The 18,937-nt window shown below is 42.8% G+C and overlaps 1 protein-coding gene across 1 annotated transcript in view; it reads left to right on the top strand.

Annotated features, from left to right (window-relative positions):
- The first annotated feature begins 457 nt into the window (after positions 1–457).
- pde4dip (phosphodiesterase 4D interacting protein) overlaps positions 458–18,937 on the top strand; it is a 59,868-nt gene continuing 41,388 nt past the window's right edge. The window contains 15 exon segments of the mRNA XM_034237312.1: positions 458–2,677; positions 4,686–4,823; positions 4,906–5,025; positions 5,198–5,290; positions 5,476–5,684; positions 6,319–6,376; positions 6,378–6,479; positions 6,741–6,836; positions 8,174–8,311; positions 8,397–8,576; positions 9,169–9,363; positions 9,448–9,708; positions 10,337–10,487; positions 15,600–15,706; positions 18,469–18,635. Of these exon segments, the coding sequence (XP_034093203.1) occupies positions 1,382–2,677; positions 4,686–4,823; positions 4,906–5,025; positions 5,198–5,290; positions 5,476–5,684; positions 6,319–6,376; positions 6,378–6,479; positions 6,741–6,836; positions 8,174–8,311; positions 8,397–8,576; positions 9,169–9,363; positions 9,448–9,708; positions 10,337–10,487; positions 15,600–15,706; positions 18,469–18,635 (3,311 nt within the window). The 5' untranslated portion in view covers positions 458–1,381.

Below are 18,937 nucleotides of genomic sequence, written 5' to 3'. Positions count from 1 at the left end.
AATAGAAGGAGAAAACCTTATGGGTCATAATGGACATCATAATTAATTTGCACCCCTATAACATGTAACAATCGACCATACAGTATTTTATAAACTGATTTTGTCTTCTTTTTTTTTATAGTATCTTTATCTGAAAAGTAACTATTGCTTTAAAATAAATGGGGATAAAAGGTGAAATATAAAATAGTTGTCTTTGAAGTGTAGCCAGGGAAAGCACATGCATAAATTAGCATAGAAATTAAAATAGGCAACTAAAGTTGGCCAACAGCAAAAGTGTACTTTAGAGAATGAACCATTGCTGTCGGTTGTGATGATGATCGATAGAAAATAATATTATTTTTCTTAATGATTTATGTCTGTAGAGTGGTATATGTTTTTAGACTAAAGCCATTTCTCAAGACCGGAACTAGTTAAAGCTGCGCAGTGAGATATCATCTCAAACATAGACGATCTTTGGGTCCTGTCACGGTTGCCTCGATGTCTGGTTATGAAAATCGCCTCGAGCTGACAGCCTCTCCCTCCATCCCCTGCTGATGTAGCCGCTGCCGGTGAGGAGAAAACGGATAGGGGACCCGGACATTCTCCGGTGATACTAACATCCACACTGTCGACCAGGAAAGACCGTGTTTTTTTTCCGTGTTCGTGTCGGACTGTTACACGGGGAAGCTGCTGCATCGGGGAGATGCTGTCATGTAGAGAGACGTCATTGATTTTTAAAAGGCAACACAAAAAGACTGCAGTGACATCAACTGGAGATCGTTTCTATCCCCGGAATATAAAACGATAAAATATCGATCTGTCTGCAGTGAACCACCGAGGAAGTGAAATGAGACACATGACAGAGATCACATCCGTTCTGCCTGGAAATCCTCTTCACTGAATGAACGCTTCTGGTCACGTTGTCATGTCAGCGTGAGATGTAGTCTCTGCCCAGTGATCCATTTGATTAAAGCTGCCTATTCAATTAAAAGTAGCTCAAATCATTATTATCGTTTTGGAAGAAAAAACACATTGTTGTCCTTGGATTCATCACCACAAGGTCTATGTACAAACTATGCTGGAGAGTTTAATCATTTCACATGATCTTTCCCAGCAGATGGAATATGTAAACATTAAGCTTAAAAATACTTTAAATTCCAAAAGAGCAGATCAGAATCTCCAAACTTTTAAAATCAGTGCAAGTTTGGATGAATGATACTTTTCTTTTTGCCATATATACCAGAAATAACTGTTGGACTTAATCAGTTCAGAAGTCGATGAAAAACATCAGCAATTTACTGTACACTTCCTTCAATCCAAAGGCACATCTTACAAGCGAGAAAATAAATCGTCTTAAAAGCAGTGATATATTAGTAGTAGCTGGTTCACCTATACCTCTGTGATGCTGGACGTGGTGAAGATGAAGGAGGCTTGCAGGATCTGCGCTCGCGAGCTCTGCGGCAACCAGCGCCGTTGGATCTTCCACCCTACAGCCAAGCTCAACCTGCAGGTGCTGCTGTCCCACGCTCTGGGCCACGAGCTGAGCCGGGACGGCCGCGGGGAGTTTGCCTGCTCCAAGTGCGCCTTCATGCTGGACCGCATGTACCGCTTCGACACTGTCATTGCCCGTGTAGAGGCGCTGTCCCTGGAGCGCCTTCACAAGCTCCTGCTGGAGAAAGACCGGCTGAGGCAGTGTATCGGAGGCCTGTTCCGAAAGCACAACGCAGATGATGGGAACGTGCCTCCGCCCAGGGCTGTTGTGGGGGTTGTTGGGACTGACGTGGGGTCAGAAGCCTCTCCTGTGGTGGATCTGTCAGGTCTGCAGGACGGAAGATACTCTGATATGATCCAGGATGATCTTACCTACTCTGTGTATGAATCCTGGGCTGATAAGGAGGACCCGGCCCTGGACCAACCCACCCATCAAGAGCCCCACCAACACCATCACCAGTGCCCAGGAGCAGACTCTCTCTCTGGCATGAAGCCTAAGCGATGCAGGGGTTGTGCAGTCCTCCGTGTTGCTGATTCTGACTATGAGGCAGTGTGTAAGGTGCCTCGCAGGGTTGGGCGCAGAAGCACTTCCTGCGGACCATCCACACGCTACTCAACAGCCACTCCCGGGGGTAAAGACCCTGCTAGAACCCCCGGAGAGTACGAGGCTACAGCTGTCACCTTTGAGTCCTCCTTAGCTGAGTTGGACACTGATAAAATCATGTGTGACCAGACAAGTCCTAGCCCAGCATCATCTGTGGAGTCTCTCGACACCGCCGTGGACGTGAGTTGCCTTCCAGTGAACCACAGAGAAGGAGAACAAACTGTACCAGAAAAAGATCCAGAGGAGGCTTCAGCACGAAGGTATACTACATGGGACAAACCCCCAAGTGAGAGCTCCTTCTCTGGGCTGGAGGTGATGCTGAGCCTCCTGAGGGGCTGGGACTACCGGCCAGTGAAGCCTCAAAGAGGTAGCAAGCTCCCAGTTCTGTCCAAAGCCAAACTGGACCAAAGCATGTCCCTACCCCTGCCCATCCCACTGAGGTCGCCCTGTGGAGGGGCTAATGACTGTGAGCTGTACTCCCACCTGCCTGTCCCTGAGGTCATAACCCCGTGTACCCAGCAGGAGCTGCAGGCAGAGCTTGCTGAGATGGAGGAGCAGTGGATGGATGAATATGTTCAGTGCGGTCCGTTCCGCTTTCAGCAGGTAGATTAGTTGCAACAATAACTGGTTCCTTGATGACCTCTGATCTTCACGTAGCTGATACTGTCAGTGTCGGGGAACATTTTTTACTGATTTTCTTATTTATTTTTGCTTCTCAAATACATTTTCTTATCATAGGCCGTGTCTGGCTGTATTGGGTGCCTTAAGCTAACACAAGCCTTTCACCTGGAAGGCTGATGTTTCGAGCCCATGTGTGAAACTTAAAATCAACATTTACTTTTTTTAATTAGATGTTCGTAACTTAAAGGTAGGGTAGGTAAGTTTGAGAAACCGGCTCGAGATACACTTGTTGTTATATTCCATGGAATGCTCTTATCATCCCGATAGCAATGAATATCTTAAGTGCTTTGACAAAAAATCCATTAAAAGACTTCATCTGTGGAAGCCGTAGTACTGTAAAAAGCACGGCCAATCATTTTAGCCGGCCCGGCTAAAATGATTGGATGGCCTACCTGCCTGTCAGCCTTGCATCTGTGCACAAACTTATCTCGTGCCCTCATTGGTCATGTGCGTGTTGGAGGAGGGGCTCTGTAAGGAATGGCAGATTTTCTCCGGTCGTGTATTTTCAAATTCTAGCGATCTCAAGCCGGTTTCTCAAATGTACATACCATACCTTTAAAAACCATGGTGTCTTACTAAACCTTCCCAACCAAATGTTACTAAACATACCCAAGTCATTTTGTTTGCATTTTGTGAAGCAAACTCTCTGGGTTGTTTTAATTGAAAATAGGTACCATTGTAAGAAACACAGAACAACTAATCTAAAGGAAGACTTAAAATGAATCCCCCCCCCCCCCCCCCTTTTAACTAATTCCTTCTTTGTGCCCCCGCCATCGAGGGTAAAATCTCTCTGGATTTTCTGTTTTACTCATCTCCTCCGCTGACAAAGCTGAACGCAGCCTTGATTACTCTCTCTGGGAGCATAAACTCCTTCGGTATCCTAGCAACGCTTCCGTTGCCATGGGTACAGTCTCAAAGCGGTGCCACTGTCAGCCCGTGTGAAGGGTCTGATACAGCATCATAACTTCTATTGTTATGTTAATGATTACTGTGAAATGTGGTTCAGTGTGCCAGGAGGGAACAGGCTCTATTCTATTATACAACAATATACCCGGCTGTACCATAGCACTATCAACGGTGTGAATTAGATATTTATAATAAGTAAAACAATTAGAATAAGAAACAGGTTTATTGCCATGTAGGTTTACACAGACGAGGAATTAGCTTTGTTGTGTATGGTGCATACATAAAACACAGTAAGAGAAGAAGGAAACATAAGAAAAGGGGAACAAAATGACTATTAACAATTTTAACATTATAAAATTGATAAATATTTACACCAAATATATATGTTAAAAAAATCTAAGTACAATATAATAGGTTATAAAACTCAAATGTATGCAGTATGGGGATCTAAAGTGGAGCGCTTACATACAGTTACTTTATTCATTATCATGATACTCTTGGGCCCATAAAATAAGGTGTTACAGACTATTTGTTTTTCAAATGTTGTTCCTGTTGTACAGTCTGACTGTATTAGTGTTGAAACAGCTAGAAAATAATAATAATAATAATTTCAATTTATATAGCGCCTTTCACGAAACCCAAGGACGCTTTACAATGGGAAGTAACAAAACAAAAAGTAATAATAAAGATACATAGGCTGAAGAAAACAGGAACAGGTTGCTGAGTACTGAAAAGGACACACACAGCTGACTCCCTTAGGGCATAATGACATCACAGCATTACATAGATCCTAAAAACAAATACAAAAACAAGGAAGTCAACAACATGCTGCCCAGGCAACAGCCGTTTCCACAGGAAGTCATCCAACAGGAAACTGACATCACTTTCTACTTTCACTCAATCATTCACACATAGCTGCAGGGAAACACACAGTAACGTGTGTTCACCACTAAATCATCTCTGCAGTACAAATCCTACACGTTTTCATTGTTATTGACGTTTATTTTGCTCCTTTGTCTTCCAGAGGCTGATTGATGAGCAGCAGGGTCAGCTCAGTCAGTATGAGAGTGCTGCGGGTCAGTGTGTGGGCGAGCTGCAGAAGGCCCAGGACCAGGTCCACTCGCTGCAGGCCAAGATCAGAGAGAGCGAGACCAGGAACCAGGTGCCACCTCCTCCTCCATCTGATCATAACTCTTTATGGCAGATCTCTGTGATGTTTTGTACTGAGTCTGCTGTGTGTGTAGAAGCTGCAGGAGCGGCTCGCTGAGATGGAGTTGGAGCTGCGTTCGGCCCAAGAGGAAGCCCAGGGACAGGAGAGGAACATCCAGAACATCGCTGATACTGCCAACTCCAAGGAGGCAGAGGTATAGAAATGTATAGATGGACATATAGACCAATACTGGGGTAGGAGACAAGAAGGCAGAGTTTTAAACAAAAACTGAAAAGATTGAACACAGCAGAATATCAAATGGGAAAATTAACAAAGAACGCACTGTTTCCTATCTAAGCTGTGATTGTATATGTGTGTTTTCGCAGGCTGCAGAGCTGTGTCGGGTGATTGAGGAACAAAATAAGATGCTGTGTTCTCTCAAAGAGCTCGCCAACCGCAGCCAGCTGCAGCAGCTGCAGGTTTGTCCTCCATGCTGACACTGAATGATACCAAATGTAGCTTTAGAATAAATAAAATACAATAATATAGTGTCTTTACTTGTTTCTAATTCTGATTTTCTTTACTCTCTCTTTGAATCCGTCCCTCTCTACCCTTCTGTGTGTGTCCGTCTCTCCCACCCCCCTCGCTGGGTGTTCTCCTCCAGGCGTTGGGTGCAGACAGTGTCCGGGGTCAGGGTGAGGTTCTGGCTCTGCAGGGGTCTCTCTTCCAGGCCCAGCTGGAGCTACAGGCGGATGAGAGGGTGCAGCGGCAGGCGGTGAGGGCGCAGGACGACCTGAGCCGAGCCCTGCAGAGGCTGGAGACCGACCTGCAGGGGGCGCTGCAGCACCGCAGGGAGACCCAGAGACACAACCAGGTGAGGATATATCATTTAGTTGATTCTTTAATCCAAAGCAACATACACTTCAATACCAAGCCCATAAACGAGGTTCAGTGCACAAGGACACTTCACATGTTGACAGCAGGGGATTGGAGAGCAAACCATTGGACCCTCTGAGTGGTAGACACCCATTTACCCCATGAGACATATACCCCCATATGTAGCATAATCAGAACAAATGCATCAGTAGTGTTATCTAACAGATCACCTTGCTTCCTAGCTCTTTGATTTGATTTGATGTGTGTGTGTGTGGGTGTGTGTGTGTGTGTGTGTGTGTGTGTGTGTGTGTGTGGTGTGTGTGGTGTGTGTGTGTGTGTGTGTGTGTGTGTGTGTGTGTGTGTGTGTGTGTGTGTGTGTGTGTGTGTGTGTGTGTGTGTGTGTGTGTGTGTGTGTGTGTGTGTGTGTGTGTGTGTGTGTGTGTGTGTGTGTGGTGTGTGTGTGTGTGTGTGTGTGTGTGTGTGTGTGTGTGTGTGTGTGTGTTGTGTGTGTGTGTGTGTGTGTTGTGTGTGTGTGTGTTGTGTGTTGTGTGTGGTGTGTGTGTGTGTTTGGTGTGTGTGTGTGTGTGTGTGTGTGTGTGTGTGTGTGTGTGTTGTGTGTGTGTGATGCTCCGGCTCTGCAGCTGGCTCTGGAGCCGGCCCGGTCGGCCCTGCAGGAGAGAGAGGAAGAAGCTGAAGGAGGGCGAGCAAGAGAGGCAAAGACAGGAGGAGGAGAGACAGAAGACCCTCACAGGGCTGAGGACGGCCCTGCAGACCAAAGAGCAGCTGATGCAGGTCAGACACACTCACACTGCTTCATGCTCTCAGATATACTGCACACATTAACAGGATTCATACAGAGGGCACATCCCAGGAGTTGCAGACACTTTGGATGATTCTCATAACAGACTGAAGCTAGCAAGCTCAAGTTCCTCTGAAATACAAGATGTATTTCATAAGAGTCTGTGTTGATGATTTCACTTCCTCTAAAGTGGTGTTTTTTGTATTCATGTTTCTGCTAAAAGTATTCTAAATCTAGTTGTTTTTTTCTCTTAGGACTACTGTGAGCTACTGGAGGATCCAAAGGAGAAGAGAGACTCTCTGCTTCAGAAACTCCGGCAGCGTATCAAGGAGAGAGACCGAGCTCTGGAGGTAAACGACACACACACACACACACACACACACACACACACACACACACACACACACACACACACACACACACACCAATGTTCATCCACTAAATCCTTATGTTTAAAAGCCAGGAAAAAGTCCATCTTGCCTAATATGTGACCTTTAATTTATTGTGTACAATATCATGTCACTACTGTCTATTCTTAGCGCCAAGCATCACAATTACATTAAATAATGCTATAAAAGTTAACTCCATATTTATCTTTCTAGTAAGTTATGAATTTTTTTTTTAATTAGTGCCTCTGTCTTCTTTAACCTTTATTTAGGAATGTATATATATTTAATAGGGATGTAACGATATATAGAATATCGCGGTAAATAAATGTCTCCTTACCGTCGTGAGACTGACAAAATCTACCGCGATTTTTTTTTTTAAACCTTTATTCAACCAGATGGTCCCATTGAGATCATCGATCTCTTTTTCAAGGGAGACCTGTCCAACATGGCAGCAAGTAGGTTACAACATGAACATAAAACAACAGATAACACAAAAGGACATCGTATTTACAGGGCTACATGTACATACCTAGAGACATTGACAAGTACCAACAGTATATATATATATATATACCTCGCCCTGTCAATAAGCCTCACCTTCTTGGCAACAACTGTATTGTTTTTGAAGTGGTGGAGAGACAATGCACAGTTTGACCCACTGCTGTCACCCATGGCCAAAGCATATCTCTCTGTCCGAGCAACATCAGTACCAAGCAGTTGTTTCCACAGCAGGGGATATTGTAAACGCCCAAACATCCCAGCTTCTACCTGGAAATGTGGACATGCTCATATTCCTAAAACTAAAAACCTAAAACTAAAGTGAAACTTGAGTTATTCTATTGCAGGGTCTGATTATTATATTGTTGACACTATATTGTAAAATACTACTATCCTACTAAAATGCTGTAAAAATCTGATTTATTATTTAATAAAGAAAACAAAATTCAAGTTAAAAAAAAAAAAGAAATTCACATCTTTTTTCTTTATTTTTCAATATCACGATAAATATCGTACTGTGGACTTTTTATCGCGATATTATCGTACCGTGAGTTTTTGGTATCGTTACATCCCTAATATATAATGAATTTCTTTTGCAATATTTTATCATAAAACCCCCATTGATATTTACAAATCCAGAATGTGTGTTCCTTTTGGAGGACTCTTCAATGTAAGATAAGACTCTTTGTAGTTATGGCGGTACGGCTCAGGTCAAAACCCCATCCTCTGCGATTTATTAATGTTCAGACCTATACTGTCATGTTCTGTGATAATGATTGGTGCTTTTGACCAATCCCCAGCGAGCAGTAGACGAGAAGTTCCACAGCGTGGAGGAGAAGGAGGAGGAGACCCGTCGGCTCCGGCTGCTGCTCAGAGAGAAGGAGAGAGACCTGGAGAGGCAGAGCTGCGTGCTGTCCAACAACGAGGAGACCATCACTGTAAGAACACACACACACACACTCTTCTTCTTTTTCCTCTCTCTCTCTGCAACCAATCACTCATTGATGCTTCTGTGTGTGTCAGAGCCTGGAGCTGCTGCTGCGGGGGAAAGCTCTGGAGCTGGAGCAGGTGTGTGACGCCTGGAGGAACGTGCAGCGGCAGCATCAGCAGAGCGCAGGGAGACAGAGCGGCATCCTGGGAGAGAGAGACGCCATCATCGGTCAGCTGCAGGGGGCGCTGCACGCTCGCTCGCAGGAGGCCCAGGTACACAGGAAGTTACAAAGGAAATGGGTTTACTAAAACCTTTATATCAGTTATATATGTGTGTTATATATCAGTTCCTGACTGCAGAAAAATTTGACTTTTTCACTTGGTCTGTTACTGAGGTCAAAGGGTAGTCATTATTAGTACAATCTTACGATTAGCAATCACTACAGAGACAGAAATATTTAGGAAGCGAAAACGCTCAAAAGAACTAACATTTGTGACCTTGTTAAGACTCATACTGAGATAATACATCTTTCTTACTACTGCAGATGAACATGCATATTGGCTTGTGAACAGCAACAATAAAACATGAATACTGAGATTATTAGAACACACATTTACAAATGACAATATAAATAATACCACAATAACAGAACATGCAATGAAAGCCAAAAGCCTACATGGCACAGTTTTAATATTTTAAATAAATATTTTCAAAATAAACTGAATCTGAAATTTAAAAAATCATAAAAGTAATAATAAATGTTTCAATAAATAATTATCTTGTGAAGAACAGGTGATATGTTGAATGGGATTTTCTTATGATTCGCTGTCTCTGTTTTCATGTTTCTTCCTCTCTCCTCTGCAGGACATGCGCTGCTCTCTGCTGGCTCAGATCCAATCAGCTCCCAGCGATGTTCTGGAGGAGCTGAAGATCCGCCTCCAGCTCAAAGACCGCCTGTTCCAGGAAGTTCTAGCCGACCGCACCCAGCAGGCGAAAGAGCACCATGAGCAGGTCCATGATCTGCTCCGGACCATCAGCTCCAGGGACCAGTACATTCAGGTAGAGTGGAGAAGCTCAGTAGAATCACTTACAGTCAATATAAAGCTGTCTATGAATACAACAATGACTCAAATCTCTGTCCAGGTCTCTGGGAGCCGGCTGGGGGAGGTGCTGGGCGAGCAGGCGGGGCGGCTGATGGAGCTCCGCAGGCAGCTGAGCTCGGGGGTCGGGTGGGGGTCGGACTCGGACTCGGCTGTGGAGCTGCAGGCGGTGCAGGAGGAGCTGCGTCTGGCTCTCAGGAGGGAGAGGGAGAGAGAGAGGGAGAGCCAGGAGCTGAGCAGCAGTCAGGCCAGCAGGGAGGAGGCCCTCAGCAGGAGGCTGCAGGGGAAGGAGGAGATCATTAGGGTCAGTGTGATATTTGTAATTTAATCTTTACATACAGTATATTTTTGTATGAGAAGACAATACTGAAATGAGAGAAAATGCAATATACTGGTAAACCAATAGCTGTGACACTTGAAATAAAATGAAATATTGGTATCATGTTAAAAATGAGTGGTGCACTAGTCTATTAGTCAGCTTATCCATGAATTTATTGACATCGTCAGCAACTTTTAGCGATAATTGTTATTTGTCATGCAAAATTATCAGAATATTTTAAATGTCAGTATGTTTGTAATATGAAACTGCATTTCTGAACACAAGTCATTTAAAGACGTCACCTTGAACTTTGAGACACTGTTGGATACTTTTTACTTCTCTGACATGCCTAAATGAAATCATCACAGTACTTCAGCACCAAAATCTAGTCTCCAAATGAGCAACTATGCCACCAATAAAATACATTCACAAAAATATTTACTTCTTTGGGAGCATCTTTAGTAGTTATTTAAGGCAACAAAATAAACCAAAAAGTTTAACTTCCAATTGCTTTTAAAATGCAGCTGCCCCTTTTCACCTATTAATCCAATACAGTATGTTGTGTTGATTATGTGTACATGCATGTCAAAGTGCCCTTGTGTTTGTTCTGCAGGACTTCCAGAGGCAGATGGTGGAGCCCTCTGCCCTCCCTCTGGTTGAGCAGTTGACCCTGGAGGTCCAGGAGCTGAGAGAGAGCCTGGTCCAGAGGGACGGTCCCCCAGCCAGGGGCCCTGTCCCGGGCCGCAGGCAGCCTGAGTTTGGAGGTGGGCATCAAAGGAGCATGGGACAGTATCTGTAACTGCATCAGAGCTGCTGTGATGGTTTAACACAACCTAACACATGGGACTTTCTGGGTGTAAATACTACTGAACCTTTTCAGTGATGGTGACATTTTCAACAGTTTTCATTCAGCCATTGCATTGGTCTGCACGCTTCTGAACACGGATGACAGAAATGTCTGTTTCATGAATGATACATTTAATTTTATCATTTTTAGTTTTAAACCCCTTAACAAGCTGCATGGTTTGTTTTTCGTACATCTTTTGAAATCTAATTGGGTGAGATAATGACTCAAATTTGACAAACGCTATGATGTTTCATAACTATGAGCCATCTCCATGAGTGTGAACTATTTTAACATCCCTCTATCACTGCAGCAACTTGCCTATTTTGTAACAGGAGGTTATAGAAAACAGAACGATGAAAAACTAAATCTAAAAAGGCAAGAAGAAGGATCACGTTTTTACTGTGTTTGTGGCCTCTGTGGTTCAGTATGGTTCCTACATTTGATATAACTTGAAAGAAGATCATGACTCTGATCAAAAGTTTGGTATTGGTATCTTCAAGCTTCTGCTTAAAAAATAGGTTCTTATTAAGGGGTTCAGTATAGAAGGAAATATCAGAACCTACACGAAAATACAACAAAAAAGGCTAAAATAAGTCGTACTTACTAATTTCCATATGTACTTCAAAATATATGAAATGATTTATATCTGTGACTTCAAGTCTGAACATTGCTAGAATCTTTTTTTATTTATTTTTCATTTTGTAAATATAAAATGTTTTCTAATCATTTTGGAACAAAGTTCTTCACGTTAACCTAGCTGTTTTTTCCCCCCTGAGATTATAAATGGCGGGAACTTTTTTTCCATTGTTTTTTAAATGTCTAAATGTGCAGTTAGATGTGCTGTTGCTATTTTGTATGATTCACAGCATCGTTGACGAGTTACTTTTTAAATCAGGATGCAACTGTTTGTATGCCAGTGGTAATATATTACTTATTGTGTGCAAGCGTGCATGTGTGTGTGTGTGCGTGTGTTCTGAATGCTATCAATTGTATGACAATTTAAACTAACATGTTATTTAACTGAACAATATGAAATATAAGCACATTCCACATTGCCTTTATGTGATTATGATGCTGTGTACTTTTGTAAAGTCAATGCTTAGCTTGTTCAAATTTGCTTGTGTGACGTGCAATTCAACAACCATCAGCTCCACTTCTTTGGTTCAATATGAATGATTATGACATATACTATCGAGTTTGTTCGACACTGGATTACAGTAAGTACGAATGTTTATTTTATGCTTATTGGCATTCCCATGAAGCTGAAGAATGTAAAGAATGTCTCTGCGCAGATTCCATTAAAGTTTCACACACACTTTTTGGATGGCAAATATATTTAATTTATACATTTTCAACCTTACCATGTAAATAGGCGCTTTCACACCAGAGTACTTTCCCCAGTATAGTTCCGATAGTTCTTGAAATGTTGCGTTCACACCAACAAAATCCGGAACTAGAATTTAGTTCATGAGAACCTTTTCAGTCCCTGCTAGAGAGCAGGTACTTTCATGGGAGAAAAAGGTTCCCATTTCTGATTGGCTGGGCGGATTGCAAACCACGCCCCGTAAAACTCGGACAAGTTTTGTGAAGCCGCCATTGTATTTGCTTGCATTAGCATTATTAGCATTAGCCCAGCGCACCAATGGAGAGAGACTAATTTATGGCAACACAAAAAAAAACATGGGAGCGGTGGAGATGAGGTGGTGTCGGCGTTCTGGCGATTTACTGGGAACTACACCGCAGTACTTTTCCCACAAAGGTTCATCAGAACTCTTTAGATCTGATTAACTAAGTACAGATCGCGTTCACACCGGAATAAATCCCGGGGGGAGGATTAGGCAAATTAAGCCGCTGACGTCACTTCTTCTGCTTTGGGTTTACTGGCAGGCCGCAAACAACTTTACGCCGTATACTGCCACCCGAAGTCCCCGGCCGGAAGTCCCGGAGTTGGGGACTGGCTTCTACTGAAGCCTTCCGAGTAAATCGCCAGAACGCCGACACCTCCTCATCTCCACCGCTCCCATGTTTTCTTTTGTGTTGCCATAAATTAGTCTCTCTCATACATGCCAACCTTTCCAAATCCAAAAGAGGTAGATTTGCGCGTGGAAAAAGTGCACGCTCAAATTAGGTACTCAGAAGAAATGTAACCACAGTAATTACAGGTACAAACCATGTATTTAATATATATATATATATATATATATATATATCACTTTTTGTATTTTTCACAAAAATTGGTCATACAATGTTCAGTCACTTTAGTGCTTGGTATGTAGCACACTTGGCTTTCTTGAGAAGTTCAGGGTCTGGTTTCCAGTTGCAGCAGGTGAATTTTTTGAAGATGTTTATCTTCCCTGCCAACAGACCTTCGTGTGCTTCTCTCCTCACCGCGATACCTTGATACACTCGTGATCTGCTGTCCACTTGGCTTTAAACACATTGTCCCACCGCTTGGTGGGCTTCTTCTCTGGGGTTCTATTATCGCGGAATTTCCATATCAAAACCTGTAGCTGTGTGTATTGTTGAACATCTCTGATGTGAATAAACAACACTGGGGCGCCAAGATCGAACACTAATCACGTGATGAACAAATCCAATTTCATTGGATAGAAGCCAAAGTCGAGTCCATTGTCTATGGTGCGCCATGGGGCATTTTTATTTTTTAGAATTTGGGAAGATTGAAATCGGTAGGGAAAGCCAGCTAAATCGGTAGGCGGTAGAAACATGTCAAAAGCGGTAGACTACCGCCCAAATCTGTAGGGTTGGCAGGTATGCTCTCTGTGTTTGTGCGCTGGGCTAATGCTAATGCAAGGATAATAAAATGGCGGCTTCACAAAACTTTTTGGGAGTTTTACAGGGCGGGGTTTGCAATCCACCTATTAGAAATAGGAACCTTTTTCTCCCACGAAAGTCCCTGCTCTCTAGCAGGGACGGAAAAGGGGGTAAAAAGGTTCTCATGCATAGGCGGAGTTTGACATTTGCGCTTGGGGGGGCAAACCTTTTTTACTGACGTCAGTACACAGTCCCGACTATTGCGTAGCGTGCTACGGATACAGTAGCAATAAATAAAGCCAGCGTTCACCGCACTGAGTATGACTTTTCCACATACGAACACAACTCATCCCGTCATGCACGCCTCATGCCCACACACACTCATATGGAAGGGGCGGTCTCTCCCCCCAACAACAGTGCATTACATAACTGTAAAACTTATCTTAACTGTGCACATCTTATACTTATTTGATAACTATATCCCTTGGTTACTTGAACACGCTACAATATTATTAACCAGTGTCCTACTTAGTGCAGAAGTAGACGTCTTGAACGTCCCAGAAATTGGACGTTTTAAAAATCGCTGCATATCCATTACTGCTAATTATTGTAATACAATAGCTGAATCACTTGTATGCAAAAAAAAAAGCGAGGGAACTTGTGTCCTTAACCTCATACGTCACACCTACACGTCACAACATGGGACTGCTCAAAAACGAAATTATTTCAAACAAATATATTAATCAGATTTGTATTGTAACAATCATTTTATTACATCTATTAAAATATTGATATACGAAATATTTGTATTGGAACAGTTTTAGACGTAGTAATGCTTTAACATATTTCAGCCCCCCCGCAAAATCCGCCTATGTCCTCATGAACTAATTTTAGCTCCGGATTTTTTTGGTGTGAACGCAACATTTCGAAACTATATCGGAACTAAAGTGGGAAAAGTACTGCGGTGTGAACGCGCCTATTGAGTTTAATAAATACACCTGCCATGTATTGTATGGATTTTTTAGGAGGTTTTCATGGTTTGTTCACTTGAATTAACTGTTCACTTCACGCCCAAATAGTTTTATGATCCCCCTGTCTCTATTGGGACATCCTGATCTGCCTTTACTGACTACAGTAAACAGACAGTTACACATTATGTCCCCAAAAACAAAATGCATCATAAGCACAAGCACTAGTTGTTGCTTTGTAAATGTTGCCTCACTGGAGCCCCGAAAACAACATAATTGTGACGTGTCATTTATACTTAAACATATAATAAATAAACACCAATTTCTATGACATAGGGCCACCATAGAACTTAATACATATCTGGTAACCAGTGTTGTATTCAGAATTTTTGAAATATTCAGTCGAAATTTCAATTCTTAAGGTTACCTAATTTACTTGAATTTACCCAATAATTGTTAGGTTCCCTTTTATATTTGCCTCTACATGATGTCTGCGATTGAAAAGAGCTCTCTACACTGTGAGCAATACAATTATAGTGGAGAAACAATAAAAAACAAGTAGATTCTTTTGTCACATATATCATAAATATTCTGAAGAAATACTGATGATCAATAACACACTTATAACTCTGATATAATAGAAATAAAAATGTTCTCAAAAGTCCTTAAACCTACAGAAGCTATATTGAATGCATGATTTCAGTGGTTTCTACAGCACTGAAATGTATTAATATATCACCGAATCCAAATAGTAATGAGGGTTACATAGTTCTATAAAATAAATATGGTTCCAATTATGCTAATAAGAGCCTTACCTCAGCTTTGAATTATTTAACCTCATTTCAAGGAAAAGTCAAGGCCATGATTTAACTCCTTACAGTTTCATGTGAAATTTCCCTGGCTTGGATTACCCATGTTCCTGTTCTGTTTACAAGCAACATTTTCTAAATAAACTATTATTATTTTCCATTCAGTTTAATGGCTTTGTACTGAATGTACTGCACTGAAAGTTTGATCACACAGTTAATGACACAGAGCACTACTCACAACAGTGAACTTCGACCTATTCATACTCACATACAGCTATACTGCTGAATGTGAATCATGATGAAGGAGGAGAATGTCCACAAGTCACTAAATGTCCCTTCTGTGTTGACAGTGGGATATCAGTAGAATGGTTGATGAATTGCACAAAGTCACAAAGCAAACAGAAAACTCAGAAAGAGTGAAATGGAAAATAATTTCCTATGAACGGTAGAAATCTAACTTTTTTTCCCGTCTCTACGCAGATCTGAGCTCAGAGGAGGAAGACGAGGCTGAAGATGATCTGAACAGCGAGTACACTGAAGAGGAAGAGGAGTCCAAACTGGGGGTCCAGTTTGCAGCCAACACCAAGGTAAACATATATTTGACTCAAAGATATTTAAGAGGTAATTTAAAGTGAATGGAAGCCAAATATCCCACGATTAACACAACAATCTTTTTAGTGTTGTAATAATAATGCATTTTATTTATATAGCGCTTTTCACAACTCAAAGACGCTTTATAGTATGAGGGAGGGTAGACAAACAAGGACAGGCAAACAAGTAAGTAAAAAATAAAAAGGCAGTCAAGAGGAAGTTGATTGAGAGGGGGGGGGGGGCTTATGGGTAGACAGAGTTGAAAAGATGTGTTTTGAGGCGGGACTGAAAGACTGTGAGGGACTCAGAGTCACAGAGATCTTGTGGGAGGGAATTTCAGAGCCTAGGAGCTGCCACTAAGAAGGCTCTGTCCCCAAAGCTGCAGAGTGTGGATGTGGGAATGGATAGGAGTCCAGCTGCGGTGGATCTGAGGGACCGTGGGGGTTGATAAGGAGTGAGAAGGTTTGTGAGATAAGGGGGGGCCAGATGGTGGGGTGCTTTGTAGGTGAGGACCAGAACTTTGTAGTTGATGCGATGGGAGACAGGAAGCCAGTGGAGGTCTTTGAGGACTGGGGTGATGTGATGCCATGATTTGGTATGCGTGAGGAGACGTGCAGCTGCATTTTGAACCTGTTGGAGTCCGTTGAGGGATGTAGTGCTGATGCCGTAAAGAAGTGAGTTGCAGTAGTCAAGGCGGGAGGAAATGAAGGCATGGATTAGTCGTTCGGCTGCGGGGCGGGTTAGAGAGGGTAGGATTTTTTTGCAATATTGCGGAGGTGAAAAAATGAGATTGAGACTGTTTGGCGGATGTGAGGTTCGAGGGAGAGGGTGGGGTCAAAGATTATGCCAAGGTTGCGTGCCTGATTGGAGGGAAAAACAGTGGTGCCATCGATGGTGAGAGTTATGTTAGTGACCTTGCTGAGGGTGGATTTGGAGCCGATTAGGAGGAGTTCTGTTTTGTTGCTGTTCAGTTTGAAGAGGTTATGTTGCATCCAAGTTTTAATAGCTGTCCGACAGGAATCGATGTGGGTAAGGGGTGGGTTATGGAGGGATTTGGTGCTGAGGTAGATCTGAGTGTCATCAGCATAGCAGTGGAAGTCGAGGTTGAAGTGGCGGAGTATCTGACCGAGGGGGAGGATGTAAATGATGAAGAGGAGGGGGCCAAGTACTGATCCTTGAGGAACGCCTTGGGTGACTGAAGCTGTGGCAGAGGAGTGGTTTGGGAGGGAGAGGAAGTGGGATCGTTCAGTGAGGTAGGACTGGAGCCATCTGAGTGCAATACCTTCAATACCAATGTCCCTGAGTCGGGTGAGCAGGATGTTGTGGCTCATGGTATCGAAGGCTGCACTCAGGTCGAGGAGGATGAGAATATTGAGGGATCCAGTGTCAGCAGAGGTGAGGAGGTCATTGAGGACTTTGACGAGTGCAGTTTCTGTACTGTGGTGAGGACGAAATCCAGACTGAAGGGGTTCATAAAGCTGGTTGGTTTGGAGATGGCAGTGAATTTGTTTGGCTACAATGCGTTCAAGAGTTTTTGAGAGGAATGGTAGGTTGGAGATGGGGCGGTAATTAGTGAGGGAGGAGGGATCAAGACCAGGTTTTTTGAGGATTGGAGTAACGGCAGCAGTTTTGAAAGCAGAGGGGACGGTTCCATGGGACAGCGAGGAGTTGAAAAGGTTAGCAAGATAGGGGCAGAGGACGGGGAGGCAGGACTTCAGGAGAGGAGTGGGTAGAGGGTCAAGCGAGCAGGTTGTGGGATTTGAGGAACCAATCAGATGGAGTATTTCAAGTGGGGTAACCAGGTTGAACTGGGAGAGGCGGCGCTGGGGAGGAGGAGTCAGGAGGTCAAGGGAGATGGGGGGAGAAATGGTAGCGGTGGAGGTTGGGGAGATGCTTGTATATCAGATGGAGCTGAGAAGGAGTGGTTAATGGCGTTAATTTTGTCTGCGAAAAACTGGAGGAATGAGCTGCAAGTAGCGGAAGTAGAAGTAGGGAGGTTATCTGCACGGGGTTTGAAGAGCTTATTAACTGTGGAGAAGAGGGTCATGGGGTTACGGGAGGGGTCAGTGAAGATGTTGGAGAGGTAGGCAGATTTAGCGGCAATAAGAGCATCTTTGTATGCATTGAGATGGAGTTTGTAGCTTATGTAATGGACTGTGAGTAATGTAATGTGTAATGATGTTAGTCCAGTGCTCAAAGAGGTTAACATTAACTTACTTATGATTTATCATCACAAGGGAATGAGATACCAAAGAGGAATTTAGCAGTAGAGATATATAGTCATCTAGTAATAGCGCTTTGAAGGTTTTGGGCCCTAATATGCTTATTTTTTGTTTTATTTCCCTTAATGTTACTACTATTTTTATTTTGAAAATGTCTGTGGTTCTTATTTAACTGAGAAAGTTATTTTTGGAGTTCGTATTCAGTGCTTTATATGAGTTTATTGGTATGTACTTTGTATACAAATTTGCAGTGACACAATGCCTACACTAAATAAAGTATACTTTACATCTACTCTGAAAGTTATTGTTAGCCTAGGACCAACCATTAACCGAACTGAGTGAAGGAGGCAGATTTATGTCAGAGGCCTGGAGGTTTATGAGGCATGAAGCGGCTGTGAACTTTAAATATTTATCTTGGATCTCTGGTCAGTTTACATTTACAAAAAAAGGATGTGTTCAATGAAATAACTGCAGCTTTGTCGTGCACGCATCGTGAGTAACTGTTAATCAATAATCCTCACTGTCTGTTCCAACAGGGACCTGGAGGCACAGGGAGACCTCCGTCCCAGGATGTGCAGTTTGAAGGCCAGGGCCTGATGGAGGTCAAGCAGCTGGTGGAGCAGAAGAGGGCGGTGGAGAGAGAGCTGGGGGAGCTGAAGGCTCAGCTGGAGAAGGCCGGCTTCTCCTCACTTTCACAGATGAGGTAAAATGATTACGATGAGGATTACGGCTCAACGTGTCCTACTACTAAGTATTGTCCTTGAAGTAACCTTCCTCCCCTGTGACACTGTAGTGGGAATTGATTGAAGTATTCCCAAACAAACGCACTATTTCCTGATATTTAATAAAAACTACATTTAACAGATATAAGCGTCTTTGAGTGCTGAGAACGTGCTTGATAAATAAAATGTATTATTATTATTATTATCATTATTATTATTATATTCAGATTTTTTGTTAGCCTTTTCAAGAAATTAAACTATATTTTGTGTTTTTTTAAATGTA

The sequence above is a fragment of the Gymnodraco acuticeps genome, unplaced genomic scaffold, assembly GCF_902827175.1.
Source record: "Gymnodraco acuticeps unplaced genomic scaffold, fGymAcu1.1, whole genome shotgun sequence".
Lineage (NCBI taxonomy): Eukaryota > Metazoa > Chordata > Actinopteri > Perciformes > Bathydraconidae > Gymnodraco > Gymnodraco acuticeps.
Note: the sequence above shows the minus strand (reverse complement) of the source record. Positions and strands in the feature narration are given on the sequence as shown.